Here is a 13,825-nt window from a genome sequence, read left to right on the forward strand (position 1 = left end):
ATGATTTGAATTATTTAAGTGAGACAAAAAAGCAAAATCAGAAAAATCTTTTCGGCTTTGTGTTAAAGGGCAGTATTATGTATTTTCCAGGCACACTGTGCTATAAAATAGCACCATTAAGTAACTGTTACTTTCAGCTGTTGACATGTTAAAATCACATCAGATAATGTCTGATTTTCAGTATCTCTTTAGCTCTGAAAAGTATTAATTAGTCAGAAAGCCGGCCTCCACAGCCTGGAAAAAATAAAAAAAATTCTGAATGACCGTAGGTCAAACTTTGTTGGATCATATGTAGGCGTGTCACCAGACGGAAGTGAGGAAATGGAGAAAAGCAGGAAAGGAAAGGACAGAGGGGGAGGAGAGAGATTTAAGTGAGACAGCAGAAAAAACACAGGGAGAAGAGCTGAGAAGGGGGATGGAGGTGCCTTTGTGTGTAATGTGATCACATCCTGGAGCCCACTTGGACAGCTGGGAAGCCCCCTTCCCTTCCCTCCTGACTTCCAGCTGGGAACACTCAGACAACACATCAGAGCAGAAGAAAATAGACGTTAACCCTTCATCCTCTCCTGCTGTGCATGAGCTATAAATAACACTGAAACAAAGTGGAACTTAGTCACATTTATTGATTTTAACCAGTATGACTCCCCTTACACAGCCACCCCACCTCTCAACTAGAAAACAAACACTTTTAGAGCAATAATTCAGCAGTAATACATCAGACTCAACTCGCTTCTTTTAATTTTTTTTTTCTTCCATTTTTCTTTCAAAACATCCCAGACAAAACTTTACATGTTTGTTTTCAATCCTGTGTAAAGGTCCCATGACTGAGGAACATGCATATGACATTTAGCTGGAATCAATATGCCACTAATCATAATGCACATTATTGATAAGAATACAGTACTGCATGACAGTTCAAATAAATACCAACATACAGGTGAAGTGGTTATTTTATATAAAGATATCAAACTCTTATGGATCAATACTGAAATACAATATGACAATAGTTTGCACTGCTAATTTTATTATCACAATGCTATAGCTTCCAGCAAACAGAAAACTTTTCAGTTGAGAAAAATAAAAAAAAAAAGTAAAACAGCATCTGAATTGCACTTTAATTGTTCAGCTTTATCTCCGTATTGGTAACTTTTAACGCCTCAACAAGCAAGCATTGGCTGTAATGGCACTATTCAAGCTTGTTGATGCTAATTTTTTTGTTTTCTGTTTACTGAAAACGTAAATGTTGAAAACATGATGTAAAAAAAAGAGATAATAATAATAATAATAATAATAATAATAATAATAATAATAATAATAAAAAACAAAAAAAGAGACAAAAAGAAAAGAAAAAAAATGTGCAGCAAGCACATTTTTTCCCCCTCCCAACAATACTATTAAGATCACATTACCTTCACCAAACACAGCTAGAGATGCGTAGATGTTTCCAATTGTACACCGATTTGCCCCTCAGCACATTTAGTTCAACAACAGGAGGCCAAAGGAATTCTTTTGGTTCCCAAAGTTTGATAAAAAAAAACCAACAACAACAACAACCTTTTCTTAATACCCCTGAATTACTTGATCACTGACCTGCACAATTCAATACAATTTTAGTTATTGAGCTAATTTTAAAACTATTACCTCTCTCACGCAGAAAAGGGGGCTGAAATCACTTTGCTCTTTATTGCTGCTCATAGTAAGTTCAAACCCCATGTCCCTCACCTATAAAACAACAACAACAACAACAACAAAAGAACGTAAAATCCTAATCTAAGATTCTCCCTTGAAACAATGAAAGGCACTACTGGTCAGAAACGAAGAACTAAACAAACCAACTGAACAGAAAAACCCAAAAGCCCAGGTGCCCGCTCGCACGGAGAGCCGCGGCCGCCTCGTCTTCTTTCCGAGTTCTGATTCTTGTCGACCTAAACGGTGTGCCAACATTTGGCACGATAAAACGAAGAGAGAATGAAGCAATTCCAATTTGGAATTTAATAGTCGCAACTTGCAGAGAATTTTGAAGGCCAGTGATCGGTTTCGATGGAACGCCCTCGGTAAGAAGCTCGGAGAAAACCTTGTCACGCCAACCCCAATTTTATCTCCCGAACACAACTTACCCATTTGAGTCAGAGCGTTGTCAAGTTTCATTGCGTAAAATTTTTTGTACTATTCCTAGGAATAATAAATACATGAAAAAACCCCAGAATCTGATCACCCTGGATTTTTTTTTATATAGACCATGGCAGTAGAATGAACATATATAGAAAAAAACAACGTAACATGTAAAATGTAACAAAACAATTTAAGAATGGTTATTTGATGGATAAAATCTTGAGGACAGACTCATAATAGTACTCTTATGGTTTGTGGAGCATTTACTCAAGTAATTAGCATATTTAATCTGTGTTAAACTTAGATTGGTTAACTCACAAACCATAGTACTACCACGCTTTCCTATTAGGTTAACAATAATATGTTATAATCCTATATAATCAAAGTGCACATACAGAAAAACTAAAATAAAAAAAATTTAATTAAATAAAAACAGCTTGTTTACAATGAGAAACAGCCACATGTCCCCTGGCTTCTAATTGGACGGTTAGATTAGCCAATCATCATCCGTTTCAGAATTTTCACTGGACTTGTGAGAAGTTTGCTTCCAGCAGCGATGCACTTTTAAAAAAGAAAAAAAGATTTGATGTGCCACATTTTAGTGTTCAGATGTAGAAGGCAGACTAGTTTTTTAGTCTTTACGTCCAAATCGGCTACAGTTCTAAGAGTTTTTGGAGCTGCGAGGGAGAACACCGTGTTGGTACTCCGTCGTCCTCGAGGAATTACTGTAAAATTACTGCAAAATGGAGACATAAAGAAATGATCAGCATCGTTAGCGTTCAGGTAGTCTGAAAGCAGCTGTCAGTAAAGTCAGGTGATGAAGAAGACGGCAGCCGGTGTTGGTCAAAGCAGCAGAAGGCGATTTTAGGAGCTCAAAGCCAAATATGGTCTCATTTTGAAGTTTTTTTCCAATAAATTAAAATTGGAGCTGCGCACACACTGCATTTTACCCCACAAGTGCAATTAAGGAAGCCAAAAACTGTCACAAGTACTGTGAACCTCTCTTCTAAAGACAGCGATGAAGCCACAGAGAGATGCCATGCCGGTTAATGAAAAACGAGTGAAGTTTTCACATGCAGGCTTTAACGAACAAATACAAGACATGGTTTAAGGTGAAAACTCAGACGTGATGAGGGAGAAGCCTGCAGGCGGAGGTAGGAGGAGCTGCACAGGTGCCGTATTGCAACGACACCGGATTAGTTTAAACACATTGATTTCAAATTCGACGGGGCAGTCGACACTCGTCTAAGGATTCTAGTCACGATCACATCCTGAGATCTATCTACAGCTCAGTGAAGCCACAGAGCCTATACATGGGAGAAGGTCGGATCATTTCAATCAATGTCCTCGGGTCAAACCGAGTGACCATTTATAGGTTTCCTGCCTCTAAATGTCACCAGGAGTTTCTCCGTCTGGAAAATCCTGGACTTGTTTCTCCACATTATTAGACAGACATCGCGTTTCCCATCTAACATGAGTAGGTCTCCCTCCTTTTCAGCACCAACTGATAGAAACTGAATGCATTCTACTTGTATGTTGAGTGATTATAAAACATAGAAGTAAGTGACCTCTAAGGAGGCTCGTTTTTTTCATGACGTCGTACAACAGCCTCGAGTGCTTTGTGCTGTGGCGTACTGATGCACGCTCAAGCAGGGTTGATCACTAACAGTTTTTCTTTTTTTTATTTATTATTAGGAATCAATCCACATTGCATTGTATCAAAGATGGAGGAATACTGTCGTAGGATCCTGCAAGATTGCAACCTGAAGGATTATATCAAGAATATAGAGTTTATAGAGCTTTGTAGCGTTAGAAAATGGTTCAATTTAAAAAAAAAAAACCTTGCAGGATCACCTTCCATCAACCCTGCTTTTAACATCATAAAGCGAACATGTTTATGATCCACAAGCATTACATGGATTTAATAAACACGAGCCCCACTTTTATTCTTTTTTTTACTATTTGCTTAATACTAGCTTGCAATGGTTTAAAGCTATTGTAAATACTAAAACAGTGTGCGCCGTGTCGTTCTCGCACACCAAACGACACAGCAATGAGAGGCCCTCGTTGTGCAAATGGTTAAAAACATACCGCGCACACACATACCCACGCATACGCACACGAGGGCCCCTTCACTTCCCAACACTGACATATACACACGCAGCGTAACGAGAGGATGTTACCTGACAGAAATATTTTCCTCACAAGTCCTCTTTCTAGTTAAAGGGTGATTGGTGATGCTGAGGGAGCAAGCTGCTGACGATCTACGAGAGAGAAGGCGGTTATAGCTAACAAGACACTCCGATCGTAGAACTTGAGGAGAGCTTTTCTTCATTTTTAGTTGTAGGCATGGGCTGGTTACTGGCATCAAGGTGTGCCACGGTTTTTTAAAAGGAACACTTTCAGACTTAGCGATGCTCCTCTAACATCTGTAGCTATGAGCTATGTTTTAGTAACAATAGGAACAAGTATTGATTTCCGGCATAAAAATAATTTCTCACGTTATACAATTGTGTTCAAAATTAGTCATATCCCTGGCAGATGTAGATTTAAAGTAATCTATTGGTAATGTTTTGAAGTTGGCCAGAGTCTCGACTTGGATCCAATTGAGAGCTAAAGATTAGGGTGATGGCAAAGAGGGCTTCTATCATCTTAAGACTTTGAGCTCGTTGCTAAATGCTCAAAAATATCAGTGTGTCAACACTCATGACAGGCCTTTAGCTGGCAAGAAAGGCTTTTCCATTGATTATTTAGAGAGGTATAGGTATTTTGATATGACATTTTATAAATTATAAGACAAATTGTTTTTCTTCGAAAGTCAAAAATGCCTTTGAACATAATGTTCTGTGTTTTGGGTGACTGTTGCTTCATTTACAACCAGGAAGTCGCTTCCTGGATGAAGGAAAATTATTTTAAATCTATGTCCGGCAGAAATGTGAATAATTTTCAGTTCAATTCAACGATTTTGAGCTAAGCTATACATTTTTCTTTTTGAGTTCCATAAAAAAAAAACTAAAAAAAAAACAAACAAAAAAAACTGTGAAATTGTGGTACTTTTACTCAATCTTATACCGCTGTGGCTATAATGTAGCTTATAGCCATCAGCGTGGGTGAATGACTAAATGTAGAATGAAGCACTTTGGGGTCCTCTAGACTTGAAAAATATGCTATATAAGCATATTTTTCCCTGCCTAGCCATTTACCATTTCAATGGTAAATGGCTATGTACCATTTACCATTTAAACTATGAACATCTGGTACCGGCCCATGCCTACTTGGTCACATGACTTTATGTTCTCTATTATACACTGGAAAGTTGTGGCGCGATCTCCTACAGATGAAGCAGGAACATGATAATGAGCGGGGGAGAGCTGAGACATGAGGACAGGGCTTTGCACCATCAACAGATAAATACACTGAATGTTTGCGTCGACAGGCACTTTCGCCGAGCGGTCAGTTTTGCTTAATCCAGATTTGAGGAGGAAGTTCCTCTTGAAATAATTTGTGCTCTTCCAGGATTTTGCTGATTATTTCAAAAATAACCTTTGAAACAAAACTATATTGTATCTCTGTTCACAGTAAAACAGAAGAAGTAACCTGAGGCACCTATGTTGAAGTGCACTTAATTTGGATGCGAAGATCGATTTGTCAAACGTTCTCCTTCTCTCTCTCTCTTGTGATATGGCTCTGATCGGACCCAACGCGACACGTCGGGTCGCGCGGCGCTCACAGCCCCTCCTGTGTTTCACCGTACACCAATTAACTGGGATTTTTGCAATGTAGAGCCCTGCAGTTCATCTGATAACACACCTGATGACAGAAAATAACGGTAAGTCTTTTTTTTTTGTTTTTTTAAGCGTTTTCAGCTGCAAAGCCATGCAATCCTACTGACGTTATTGTATTGGTGCGCTAGCATCACAGCTTTAAACTGATCCTGAAATATACACCTGCGGTCACAGGTGCTCCTTTTTCTGCCCGAACCTTTACAATATAAAACCAAGAAACCTTCCCCCCCTCCCTTTCTCAGTTTAAATTGGTACATAGATTCGTTTTGATGCTCCCCTAGCCACAAAGCAGAGGGAACTTGCATATTTTAGTTCATTTTCTTGTAAACATCAGTTACTTGATTTAAAAAAAAAAAAGGGCTGCCGCATACAGGAGTCCCTGGTCAGGATGGAAAGGAAGGGAGAGAAGTTAAGGGCTATTTTCATCAAAGGAGCACCGACAGACACGCCAAACAGAGGATGACGTTCAGTCCGACATCTTTACATGCCTCCACACCCCCCACCATGTGTTTATGTTACTGGGCCAGAACAGATAAACACAGAAGCTGCAACCTTTTACATCATAGGTACAGCACCATGACAGCGGAAAGAATAGACACTCCATAAAATCCACAACACCCCCCACCCCCATTATAACCAGGGCTCTTGAACCCACATGCCAGTTATGTCTACTACAGTCCACAGCACACTGTACATACATCTGCATTCCCCTAAGCGGTTACACGAGCACAAACGAGCAGCCGGTTAGTAACGCAGCAGTCCCTAGAGGAGCGCAGGCTGGCCGGGGAGCAAAGCGAGCGAGTGGGGCTCTTTAACACTAAGGGCAGGGAGGGTTCGGCCCCCCACCCTGCCCTCTGTACACAGCAGTCCAGCTGGACGTCCGAGCCGCCTCTCAGTCGCAGTAGATCTTGTACTTCTCACTGCAGAAGATGGCGGGGCCTCCCAGGATGCCGTTGGGCATGGCGTTGTTGAGCTCGGGTCTGCCGGAGCCAGAGCAGGTGAGACTCTGACTTACGTGGGGGTTGCTGGTGGCGGTGGTGGCGGTGGTGGCGGTGGTGCCGGCGGCCTTGCTGCGGGCCTTGGAGCGCCCGCTGCTGCTGCCGCGTCGGGTTTGCTCGTGGTCGAACTCCAGGTCCTCCAGGCGCTGCGTCAGCGCCAGCTTCTGCTGGATGGCCATCCTCAGCAGAGAGTTAAGGGTCTTCTTCTCGTCCTCGGCTGCGGCCAGCTGCCTCTGCATCTCCTCCAGCTGGGTGACGTATTCGTCGCAGCTGCAGGAGGGAAGCAAAGGGGAAAACGTGAAGCTTGACCTGCAGGTTCACCACAACCTGAATTTCGCACAAAACTTTTTACACAGGAATGTCGGTCTAGTGACCATTAGGCAGCAAATACTTGGTCAGGGATTCTTTCGCGTAAATAACTGCATCAGTGAGGCGAGGCCCAGGTTGCACACAATCTTTTAACAGTAATAGATTCTGTGCAGAAGAACACAAACTTTGTCAAAGTACCACTAAACCTAACCTTTAGAAAGTTTAGAAATCCTCAGTTGTTTTTGCAACCAGCAGATGGCAGCAACAAGCCACAAAGCTCAAGCTTGCACACCAAAAATGTTCCTGTAATACTAACTTCTGACTCAATCAGCCATTTTGCCATCTCTGCTACAAATACTGCATTCAGTATTTGAATGCTCTGAAATCGACTAATTTTTAGAGAGTATTAAAATAATTTCCAAGTTGAACAACTTGTTTAAAGCAATCGAAATCCTCTCGTTTTAGATTTTCTTTAATATAAGTGATATGATCAGGTGAGATACAAAGCTCAGGGTTTCTTTAAATAAGCTCCGTGCAAGGATGAAAGCATTAATGCATTAACCTTGTGGTCATTCAGTAACAAAATGAAAGGATGAGAAGAAGACTCTGCTTTGTTACTCTCACCAGCTGCAGTGAGACGTCGTTCCACCCAATCCATCAAACACATTGTCTCAAAAATGCAGTATAACTGTGTGCAGGGCTGCTGCATTATTTCCTGCCCCTCATTGCGTGTGTGTGTGTGTGCGTGTGTGTGTGTGTGCGTGTGTGTGTCTGTGCCAATGTGAATGATTTAAAGCTGGACAGGTAAGAAAACCTGGTCACTCAACAGGATTGGGTTTAGTGGGTTGTATCTCCTGTCTCCATCTGCTGTGGCAGCACTCCTGTTTCATTTTCATCCTCCTCCTCCTGGGTCTCATCTCACTTCACAAGCCTCAACACTTTCTGCTGCTTGTATCAGAGCCTTCCAATTTCATTTGTGCTCAGCTACACTTTTTTCGTTTGTTGGTATAAAAATGCAGCGGGTTTTTCTTCACCGAGTGAAAAGGAAAATACAAAGAACTTTTGTTTAATTTTCTTGGCAAATTAGTAGCGACAACCTACTATTTTGCAAAGCCTGATTAGTGCTGTTAGTGCCAAAGCAGGGAAAGTTTATTTGTATAGCACATTTCATCAACAAGGCAATTCGGAGTGATTTAGATGATGAACTGCTTGTGGTTTTACTCGGCAAACCATTTTGGATGGAGACGCACAGATCAGGTTATTCTTGGCTGACAAGGATTTCTGTTTTTTAATATCTGACTTTGCAATTCTGATTCATTTTCCACAAGGACTGCAGCACATGAAATAGAAAATATCCTATAATGCATTTCTCAATATCAGTCTGGTTTTCAATGCTTACACATAAAATTGTCACAAAAAAGCCCAAAAGCACTCAAAGAACAAGTGGGACTGCCAACACCATCTGGAAGAAAACCTTTTGGAAAACTTTTCTGTGAAGTCAAAAGTCATCCGTGCCTGCAGATGTTGTTGTGTTCAGTTCTGCACGTGGTTCATGGCCATGTGAACTCTGCCCTTATCAGACCACCATACAAACAAACTAACACCTCCACCCTGAACCTCTGCTCTGCTCCACCCTTTGGGACACACCCAGACAAAAGGGATCAGTGCCTCTTCATTAAACCCAGTGTGAGACTCTGGGGGGGTGCGACCTTGTTACGTGTCTGGGGGTGGGCGCTAGTGTCTCTTCAGACAGTTCAGTGTGTCTTGCCTGGGAGTGGGAGGTCGTGCGATTTTTTTTCCCGGGAAAAAGACGACGGGATACAAAAGGAGCCTTTTTTGGGCCCGCTGATGGGGTCATTGTAGCACGATAAAGGAGGAGAGCCAGGAGGCGGCTGCAGGCTTGTGTAGGATGAATACAAGCCGTAATGACGGCTGTGACAGACGAGCATATTATCTGCATCCTTTGTGGAAACGTACAGTGGCTCACTGCATCTTACCGCCCTCACAAACAAGATGTTTCATGTCTGAAACTGACCTTAAGGCACATAAACAACCTCCTGAGCTGCAGTCCTGATCTGAACATGATTGATCACGTTGAGATCACACAGATAAAATGAAGAAAACAAAATTTTTTTTAATAGCATGAACACAACAGGTTATGGTTACAGTTACGGTTTGACCGTTGATCAGTGAGAGCAGAAAGGGAGAGCATGTCGAGGCATGTCTGAGGAATGTTGGAGGCAGGACTTTAACTGTTAACATGACACCAGAGCCCGCAGCTGGAGGGGCTCAGACTCTCGCAGGGAAACAAAGAGGAGAAAGTAAGCACATGTGAAATGTATACCATGGCCTTCCCACTGCAACATCCACTCCTGTTTTCAACAACTCCATAAGTAAAGAGTTACAACAAAACCCTAAACTTTCCCCAATTCCACTCCATCTCCGGGTTTTTCTTTCGTGAGGACCATACATCATTTGTGTGCGAGAGATTTTTCCCCAAATCCCCCTTTTCATTACTGTCAGAGGCGATCACTCTGAAAAATTGGGCTCCTGGAGTGGACTTCAACTACGAACCTGGCCCTTCCTCTTGTCACCAGATGCTTAAAGATGTGTGTGTTTGGTACTGCGGAAGCACAGGAGGGGGACAAGGGATACAAAGGAGATGGGGAGTGTGGGAAACTTCACTCAGGCAAGTCCCCCAGCTTTTCAAAGACCCCCTGACCCAAACTCTGTGCCGTATAAGCACAGAATTTACATACCAATGCATGAATCCCATAAACAGACTGAATGTAACCCTACAACAGTGGTGGACAACCAGGTCTGGGTGGGCACAGAAACAAATGTCATCTGAGGTAGGCATTTTGAGCATATCAACGAAAAGACGCATCGATGGCAGGTTTTAAGTTACAAGAACAGCATCTTCAGAAAAGCAGAGAGTGAAAACTAACAAAACTGACAATGTGTACAAACCTGTGTGTAAACAACTGTAACTACCTGCTGAGACACTGCTCTTATACAGTGTTCCATCAGAAAGTTCAATGCAGATGAAGGTAAGGTTTCAATTTCTACACGGGGAAGATGAGGTCCTAAAAGCTGCCAGTAGCCTTCCTCCACTATAAAATTGCATTATCGTCTCAGAGTGCCATCGCCATAACGATTTATCACTCAGTTGTGCATTGAAAAGCAGTCCTTAGTGCAGGAAGATGGACCGACTCTGCTATGAAAATCACATTCAAATGCATTTCAATTTAAAATCGTACAACAAACGCACACTTTGTTAGCTTTAACACGGGGTATGTCCTCCTATGTGCACATAATGCAGGTAAACAAATAAGCAGTGTGTGAGGACTTAGTCTGCTATGTGATGAAAGCATAATCGCAGCCAAGATGAGGTGGGATTATGGACACAACCTCTGACCGGCTTCTCTTGGGAATCAGAAAAGATTAGTGAGTATGTCGGCCCATCCGAGACACAAAAAACAAAACCAGTAAACAGTAAACAAAACCGATGCATAGGTGACATATTTTAGCGCTAAACAGATGAGACTCATTCACTCTTAAATGAGTCTCATCGTAATAAAAAACCTTTTCTTCTCCTTGGTATGAATAAAACTAGGGGAGCTCAACCTTGGCAGACACAACATATGGCAAAAGATGGATTACATTTTAACAATAATCCAGTCTTTAGCTACCTGCTTACTGTGTGTTTGGCCTCTGCATGCAACAATAGCTCTAAGAATAACACCCGTTCCCTTTTTTTTAACACGAATTATACTTGTCCGGTTTCCTATAGTAGCATGGCAGACTAGCACAGATTAGGATTGATGCCAGTTCATTAGTGTAAAGAGGAAATGCTGCCTAAGGCAATTTACCAGGAGATACAAACATAGTAAAGATTTGAAGGTTTTAAAATGCTTTGTCTTTTGAGAGGTGCTTCTTACCGTGTGGCAAACATAGCTCGGAGAGAGGAGAAGGTCGCAGCGTCTTCCTTCAGAGCCTTCAGCTCGTTCCTCAGCTTCATCATGGTCTCCGTCACCATGGCCTTCTCGTTCTCATACTTGCTCTTCAGATTGGCCAAAGCAACCTCAGCTGTCTGTGAGTGAACAAGAGGAAATACAGAGTGAGAATCGCTGGTAAAAATTTCTTTTTCTGTCGTAACAACCAGAGAGACACTGAGAAATCAGCAGCACATTCAGACAAATGCAAGAAAATGCAGTTTGAGGACTTAAATAAAATCTACCAGCAAGACAACACTTAGAAGTCTTGCTGTAGATTATAGTATACAATTGCATTAAAATATATGTGACACGTCACAATTCCCATCCTTTGTACATGAAAATGCTTTTACACCATAGCTTGTTTAAAGAAAATGTTTACAGATACAAAATAGAAATTTGAAGGGACAAAATTGATAAATGTGATATCAAGGGATACAAATTCTCCCAAAGCCTCTTCCAGACTGTACAGGTGACAACACTCTTCCGTGTGGAAGTTGTTACTTAGCTAAAAAGAGTAAAAATTAATAATCAATCAACCACTGAGTTGTTACAAAATTAAGTCAATTAAGACAGGAAAGAAGCTATTTAAAAAAGAAACTATTTTCTGCATCATGTTGTGTCTGAATAAATCAGACAATATGACTTTTCGGAGGATTCCAAGATGGTTTGGAACATGACATGTGGAAATGTTGCCATTTGCTAGTACAAGATGCTAAAGAGAGTTCAACATGCCATCTTAGAAATCGACTTGTGTAATTTACTGTAAAATCTACAACTTCTCTCTCCAATACCGAGGAAGTAAAGAACCACTTTTCTGCCCTCACAGCAGGAAGGTGGTTCTTATAGTATCATCATGGCTCTCAAAGAGAAATCAGAACCAGCTGCCAGACTGGAAACGTCCCACAAAATTCTGGTGCATCTCTACAAACAAGTCGTACTGTAGAAACATCCTTAAATCTAAAAACGAATTAATTGCCGAGTCTACAATTGTCTGCCTCTCAGTCAGTTACCTCTGTTTAAGTGGACCAGTTCTCACAGCTGAATGTCAAATGCTCATGTAAAAGCTGTTATTTGTTTTTCTATGTGCTCTCAGTGAATAGCCCCACACATAGCTTTAAGGGCTGCCACAGCAACTGCAAACACACCCAACATTAGGGCTAAAATTCTTTGCATTTCACCCAGCAGCTCTGTTTTCCTAAACACATTGATACTCAGGGCAGCTGCCACCATATGGCCGCTTCCTCAGCGTGTGTTTGCGACTGTAACCCGTCTGCAACCTGTTTGGTGCAGCAGCTGATCAGACCTGAAATAGCTCCGTCTTTCACCGTTTCTGTCTGATAGTAACAACAAGCAGGCTGAACAAACAATGACAGGAGCAGACAAAACGGATTCACCCACCTGCTTGTTGGCCTTGAGGACAGTCCGCAGAGTAGCGATCTGCTCCCGCTTGGTGCTCAGCAGGGATTTCAGTTTGAGGATCTCCTCCATGCAGGCCTCTTTGTCCTTGTCTGCCACGGTGCCGAGCTCCAGAGATGCTACCCGCTGACGCGACAGCTCTGTGGTGCGATCCACGGCCAGCTGCAGGTGCTTGATCTGGTCTCTGATGATTGCCACCAGGTTGTAGATGTTCATGGGCTCGCGACGGTGGTCCGACACAGGGGAGGGGAGAGAGGAGACGGGCGAGGGAGCGCCATCACTGAGGTCGGCCCTTCCGTGCTCTGGGAAGAGACCCTTGGTCAGCAGGATGGGAGAACGCCGACCGCGGCCCTCCGGGCTGCTCCGGCCACCTTTGCCCTCCTTGTAGAAGTCGAGCATCACTCTGTTGGGGGTCTCGTTGTTGCACATGCAGACGTGGTTGTAGAGGGTGGCCAGTTCCTCGCTGAATGTTACCAGCTCGTCCTGGGCCACGCTCAGACTGCCCTGGGACTCGCCCGCCACGTCACTCAGCTAAAACGCAAAGAAATAAATCAGCTCCTGCTTCTTTGGGAGCACAGAAATGGTTTCACAGAGAAGCCTCTCACCTTGCGCAGCTCTTTCTCCAGCTTAGCCTTCTCTTCTCTCTCCACAAAAGTGGTCCTCTCCAGATTGGACAGCTTATCTCCCAGAGACCTGACGTCGTTCTCCAGACGGCTGCGCTCCTCGTCGTAGCGCGACTGACAGGTCTGGTATTCTGCTTTCAGCGTCTTCAGCTCCTCCTTCAGCTCCCCTGCCTCAGACACGGCCACCTGCCGGAGAAAAATGATGATTGAGCTTAAAAAGTCAAAACACAGACATTTTGTTGATTTGTTCGAGAGACGTTTGAGTTACCTTGTACTTGCACTCCAGGATCTCCGGTCCGTTAATGTCCACTTCGTAGTAGTCTCCGTCCTCGTGGCTGTCCCGCTCTTTCTCGTTGTCCAAAGCAGACTGGCGCTCCTTGCTGGCTTGGAGCTTACGGATGGCGCTGAGGTTCTCGGTCAGCCGGTTGACCTTCTCCTGATGCTCGGACAGAGCCCCATTGGCCTGCTCCAGCTGTTTCTGGGAGTCCTGCAGATTGGACAGCAGGTTGACCTTTTCCCGCTCCATCTGAGAAGAGATGCACAGAGATGCAATTTATTAATGTTTTAATAACTAAATGACGGGA

At 42.9% G+C, this 13,825-nt stretch overlaps 1 protein-coding gene across 1 annotated transcript in view; it reads right to left on the reverse strand.

Moving 5' to 3' along the window:
* Positions 1–603: 603 nt before the first annotated feature.
* bicd2a (BICD cargo adaptor 2a) overlaps positions 604–13,825 on the reverse strand; it is a 43,032-nt gene continuing 29,810 nt past the window's right edge. Inside the window, exons 6-10 of the mRNA XM_008414086.3 lie at positions 13,510–13,767; positions 13,224–13,427; positions 12,601–13,149; positions 11,146–11,297; positions 604–7,165 (exon numbers count right to left, since the gene is read on the reverse strand). Coding sequence (XP_008412308.2) covers positions 6,790–7,165; positions 11,146–11,297; positions 12,601–13,149; positions 13,224–13,427; positions 13,510–13,767 — 1,539 coding nt within the window. The 3' untranslated portion in view covers positions 604–6,789. The remainder of the gene's footprint in view (positions 7,166–11,145; positions 11,298–12,600; positions 13,150–13,223; positions 13,428–13,509; positions 13,768–13,825) is intronic.

This window comes from Poecilia reticulata, chromosome 7 (genome assembly GCF_904066995.2).
Source record: "Poecilia reticulata chromosome 7, P_reticulata-male-v2, whole genome shotgun sequence".
NCBI lineage: Eukaryota > Metazoa > Chordata > Actinopteri > Cyprinodontiformes > Poeciliidae > Poecilia > Poecilia reticulata.